Source organism: Camelus bactrianus, chromosome X (genome assembly GCF_048773025.1).
Source record: "Camelus bactrianus isolate YW-2024 breed Bactrian camel chromosome X, ASM4877302v1, whole genome shotgun sequence".
Lineage (NCBI taxonomy): Eukaryota > Metazoa > Chordata > Mammalia > Artiodactyla > Camelidae > Camelus > Camelus bactrianus.
Genome location: NC_133575.1, coordinates 12,446,577 through 12,452,346, shown reverse-complemented (window position 1 = coordinate 12,452,346; position 5,770 = coordinate 12,446,577). Strand labels below are relative to the sequence as shown.

Genomic DNA, 5,770 nt, shown 5'->3' with positions numbered 1-5,770 from the left:
TTCTTGTTTTATTCTTTTAGAACCTGGGTAGAGGTGGGGATGTGTGTGTGTGTCCCTTTATGAGGAAGCAGTTAGGTATACATGTTGAGAACTTGCTGAATTTCTTTCCACGTTACATGACTATCTGATGCAAAGGTGGTGAGAACTTAGGTGTCTGTATTTTGTGAACCTAGAACTACCTGACTTCCATGTCATTTCATCTATAGCCTATTTGTGCCTGACCTTGGGCAGTTGTAAGCAAACCCTAGATTTCTCCCCGAGAAAGAATGCTTGTGTGGCCAGTTAGCTAAGGGGACAACCCAGCCTGCAGCTTGGCCATCAACCTCTTCTGTAAGGACTGCCAGCTAGGGGTGGTTTTTACATTGATTCTTAAAAGTTGTTGAGGGAAAAAACCACCAGAACTACACCATACAGACCTTGGAGCCCACTAATCCTAAAATACTCAGTACCTGACTCAGAAAAAAGGCTTGCCAACCTGTTAAATTTGATTGTACGTGCTCAGACACTTTTTGCTCACCATCAAGGTCTTTTCCTATGCGCCTCTGTGTATGTACCCACTTTCTTTTTCAGCTAGGCACACCTGTAGTGTTCTAACAGCTGCCCAAACTGGAGAAATCCATAGTCCTTATAGATCTGTAAATATTTGACAGCAGCTACGCTGTAGAATTTTTTTTCTAGTCATCTACTTTAGTGGTTTACAAAAAGGTACTAATAGAAGTCTAGCTACACAAAAACTTGCGTCACCCAGAGTGGCTGCTGCCCTGCCTCTTTCTTAGAACGTACAATAATGAAACCACCTTTTAGGGCCCAAGAAGCAGTATCTACAACTGTCTTTGGGCCATGATATTTAGAAAAAGTACCTTTTCTTCTTAGCTTTGAGGGAGAACAACTGATTAGAAATGTAACAAAATAAATTTAGGCCAGAAGTTTTACTTTATGATTAAAGATAGCTGGATTAATGTCTTCACACGGGCAACAAAAGAATACACAGAAGCTGTTAAATTTATCATACATATTTACTTAATCTATACAGAATTGAGTAGATAAAATCAGATTCACATTAGTGAAAAATCTCTACAAAATGTCTTTGAAAAGCAAAACAAGACTGCCTCAACAATTTGTATCCTCATGAAAGACGTGGGCTGTAAAAATAAAGCAGTGTGTTTAGCACAAACTAGAAGATATCTGCATCGTTTTTTCACAGTTATTTCCATCTACAGTCTGAAAGAGGTAGATTTTTCTGCAACACCTGAGAATTGAACTGATAACCAGGTGTAATAAAGGCAGTTGCATACATAACTAAAAAATACTGGTCTCAAGACCAAGAAATGTACTCCTACAAGTCTGAGGATGAAATGGTCCATTATCCAGGACCCAAGTTTTCTCTACTCCTTAGAGTCTCCTGTCACTATAAATAATACATAGCAAGATTCCATGATGGTGCAACAAATGCAGTTGAAGTGATTTTTGACATTTCAACCTTTTCTGAGCCAGCCTGGTAACAATACAGTGTTCTAGAATGTGGTAGGAACAGGGTGTGCTACAAAGCCACAACACTGGGCTGGCGAGGTGGTTGCTTTAGGAGCATGTCCTTGTCAGAGGGTCCCGTCTGTATTTATTTACAGGGTAACGGGAGGAAAGATTCTGAAAGGACACCAAAAGCATCCCGGACAGAATCCATATCCTTTAAACACCATGATAGCATCTAGCTAAAAATACATAGGAAGCCAAAAGCAGCAGGCCAAGTACTGTGAATCACATTGCTTTATAAAGCCTGTGAAAACAGGCAACAGGTCCGAGGTTTACAATCTTCCACACAGGACAAGCACCACAAAGAAATGTGGTGGGCTACACAAATGGCTTAAAATGGAAGAGCTGTTCATCCAGCAGAGGTCCTGTGAAATGGGATCATTAGTACTAATCTTACAGTAGAGTGCATTTCTGATACATACCTTAATTTCCTCTTGGGGAAATGAGTCCAGTATTTCATTTAGTAGCCAAAGAGGCTGCTGGAGGAGGCAAAGACTCATTTTGACAGTAATTAGATAACTGACTTTGTGGGTTTCTTTTCTGCCACCGTCTGACCCCTTGATTAACCTGATGGAAGCTCAGATAATCATCCTCCACTCCAGGCGCTGTTTCCTATCTATTTGGCAATTTTCAATTCTTTTCAACCCAGTTTAGATCATGAATGTGACAGGACAAATAAAACTTTAACAGAGAAAAACCCTTTTAACTGGACAGAAAGTTTATTCAGTCCAGTAAGCAATGTAAGAAGTGTCAGTTTCGCTCAGTGGAATGTGCTAACATCAGTTCTAGCAGAGCCTTTTTATTTCACGAAGTATTTCAATGCAAATTATACCAGGGATAAAGTCAAAACTCTCATCAGTGCAGCCTGGTTAATGGTGTGTATAAACTCGGTCACATTCAACATTGTGAAGAACAAAGGAAGTTAAAGAACGAATCCAAAAGTGATGTGCTGCATTTCCAAAGCCCCCCATTCCAAGTGTAGAGACCTTGATAATACTGGGGTTCTTTTCCTTAAGGGGGGAAAAAACTAAGGGTGAGAAACAGACTGAAAGCCTAAGTAATTAGATCGTGGCTACTTAACTCTGCTAAGTTTCTCCAAAGTTAAAAATGCTAGTTCCCTGTCTTTGTTTTGTAATTGAAATCAGTTTCAGTTAGCATAGTCGTAATTAAAATTCCCTTTTAAAAACCCTGGAGGGGAGGGAAAAAAAATCCCAACCCTAGAGAACTGTGCTGGCAGGACCCTCGGAACAGTTGAACACCACTTTTAAGTAGCCAGAAGGTCGTGGAGGGATTCCCACTTGGCAAAAGCTACACGTGCTTTTATCCTCGTCGTCTTAAACCAACAAAGGACTTTCAGTGACAGCTTTCCCTGGTAACTGAAGGGTGTGCACCCAAATCCCAAACGGAAAGCAAACCAAGCACCAGGCTCCCAACACAGCTGGCTTCCAGGTGATCCAAATTCACACACTGCTTCTAACCTGAAACCAGAACAACTGTTTTTTTCGTCACATAATTATTGAGCCTGTTCCTCAGATGATTTGCCTGTATATACTACTTTGTTTAAAAGTTACACCTTTATGTACATAGTCTGCCCAAACTCAGAATTCCAGGCTTGTGGTCATCTATCTCAATTTGTCAAGTGATACAAATATCAAACAGCTAATCTGAATCAAATATGCTGTGTTTGCTTCTGACCCAAGCCCAGAGTTTTATTTTTACTTGGCATTTAATTGGGCCATCAGACAAAAACGAATCCTCTTGATATTTTCTTTTGAATAATATTGATGGGGGAGGCCAGGGCACTTAGAGTATTGTTTTCACATCAAGGAACCATTATCAGAACAAAGTTCCCTCGCTGGTCGGCCCTGTCTGGAGTGAAATTTGAATTCGGACAGTTGTGCGCAAGGAGCGGGGGAGAGGACAAGGCCGTGAGCACATGCACCCGATGGAGGCGGCGGCGGGAGGCGCGCACGCGGCCGAGGAGAGTCAAACTATGCAAACTGCCGAGCAGCCTCCCGTACCACATCAGTCCAGTAGTTCTAAGAAAATACAGATATAGTAGAAAAAGTAAGAAAATTTTCACCACAAAACCAATAGTCAACTACTAACAGAGAAAGTTATCCACAAAATAGAGCTCTCGGTACAGTGATCGCACTCCGTCTCAGTCAACTAGCTCGACGCCGGGCGCGGCCTCCGGGGCACCCCCGGCTGGGGCGCTGGGCCAGGGGCGCGGCTGGTCGGGGGAAGCACGGGCGGCGCAGGCCCGGGGCCCCGGCGGTGCTGGGCCCGGGCCCGGGCCCGCGCCCGCCGCCCTGCCCGACACCTGTTCCTTTAGGACCTCCACCTTCTCGTTGAGCTCGTTCCTCTCGGTCTGCAGGGCCCGGCACAGCTTCTCGAGCCGGTCCAGTTTGATCTGAAAGGCCTTATACTCTTTATCACGGACAGTTTTCTGTCAAGAGGGACAAAGAAGGCAGGATTTATGTAACCTCACTGAATACAAACTGGGTTACTGGGTAGAAAAATGAAGTAGTTTTGAGTCACTTGTTTGATCACCTCTCGAACATGTTCAATTCCGTCGAACCCCTCCTAATGTTCTGGCCAGCTGCATTCTGCACACATCCCCACGACACCAGATGATACTTTGCACAACTAACGTCGGTCTAGGGTGACAGAACTAAATCCCCTCTTTTCATGTTTCTCGAAAGTAAGCAAAATCATCTTGTAAGAACATTTCATAGTGATGAAATATTAAGGAAATTCAAGACAAAGACTAGCAGATAAAAAATTAAAGCTCTGATTAAGTATAGAGAAGGACTCATCTTATTTCTACAGATTTCTGTTTTACCAATCCTCAGATGAGAACAAGATTCAAGGTGTGATATTTCATGTTTGTAAACAGTACACTTCTGCTGCACAAAACTGCCCAAAAATCCGACGGTGCCTTTTTGAAAAGACTAAGTCACGGCAGAAAGAAAGGCAGCTGGGCCGGTCACCCAGGCTCCCAGTGCAAAATCTGAGGCCAACTCCCTGACCTCAGCCCAGACCCCAGGAACCCACCTCTGGGTGGAGCCCCAACCTCCCTGGTCTCCAAGCTGGAGCCTAACACAGGCTGAGCTGCTGGAAAGCCAACAGCTCGCCAGGGGCCCGACGCCTGCAGCCTAACTACCGCCAGGACAGGTTATACTCTAACTCTGGCCAGAGTCCTCAGCGGTGACAGCAGTGTCACAACACACGTCCCCTGCCCTGTGAGGTACCTTACCTGAACATCATGAATCCCCATGACTAAGAACAAACCCCAGTCGAGGGAAATCACCTCACCTCTTCAGCCATTTGCAGAAGTGCTTTGTTATTGTTTTCCCATTTGGTCCGCCATATTATTGTTTCTTTTTCCAGTTTTTTAATTTTCTTTGTCATCTGTGGATCAACACAATTTCAGATTTAAGCTCTCAGTTCCATTTATCTCTACACCCCGTCCCACCACAAGAAAGTCCGCTCCTTCCTGCCCTCATCACTGCACCTGCCTCGCCAGGGGGACAGCAGTGCTGTCTGCTGGTGGCAGAGCTCATCTCAGAAGCTACCAGGGTGGCGGCAGCAGGAAACAAAATGGAGATTCGTATTGTGAGAAAACCAAATTAAATCTCAATTTCAGAGGCAGCAACGTGGAGGAAGCTGTCAGCCAGCATGCTCTGAAGCCTCACTGGTGCTGGAACGCATTTCACTCCAGCCGGGGGGACACGAGGCGAGCCCTCCTCCCCAAGTCCTATGAAAGAGTATCCATATTCGTGAGTTTCCTTCCACTAACTCACGTGACTCTTGGAAGGACAGCTCCCACCCCCACCCTGAAGATTTAAGAACTGGGGCTCTGCCACCCCCTCCAGGAGCACAGCAGGCTCAGGACAAGGGACAGATTCCAGGGACTAAGAAAAGGGAACAGTGTTCCTCCCGAGCTTTGGTTATCCTCACAAGTCACAAGGCTGCTTCACTCCACTCCAGACTTTACAAAAAAGAAAATGGGTCCAAAAATCAGGGGAATGTTCTACAAGGACCCCGTTTTCAGAAATTCAGACTGAGATTTCTGCCTGTCAACGGACCCATTTTCAGGAGTCCTCTGTGCACTGATGGCACCCAGCTCTGGTCCCAGTTGGGGTACAGGAGATGCAGATGATGGGACCAGCACACTTGGGTCCAGAGGGATGGCGGGCTGGGGCGTCCTCTGTGCTCAACTTGGCTCAGCAGGGGC

At 45.2% G+C, this 5,770-nt stretch overlaps 1 protein-coding gene across 4 annotated transcripts in view; it reads right to left on the bottom strand.

The window, feature by feature from the left end:
- Positions 1 to 997: 997 nt before the first annotated feature.
- Positions 998 to 5,770, bottom strand: part of TXLNG (taxilin gamma) — a 46,567-nt gene continuing 41,794 nt past the window's right edge. For 3 of the 4 annotated variants that reach the window (XM_010954566.3, XM_074359471.1, XM_045516336.2), the window contains 2 exons: positions 4,849 to 4,944; positions 998 to 3,979 (listed from right to left, as the gene is read on the bottom strand). In XM_010954566.3, the coding sequence (XP_010952868.3) occupies positions 3,692 to 3,979; positions 4,849 to 4,944 (384 nt within the window). In that variant the 3' untranslated portion in view covers positions 998 to 3,691. Of the gene's footprint in view, positions 3,980 to 4,083; positions 4,228 to 4,848; positions 4,945 to 5,770 lie in introns of all 4 variants that reach the window. The other variant, XR_006724710.2, reaches the window with a different exon arrangement.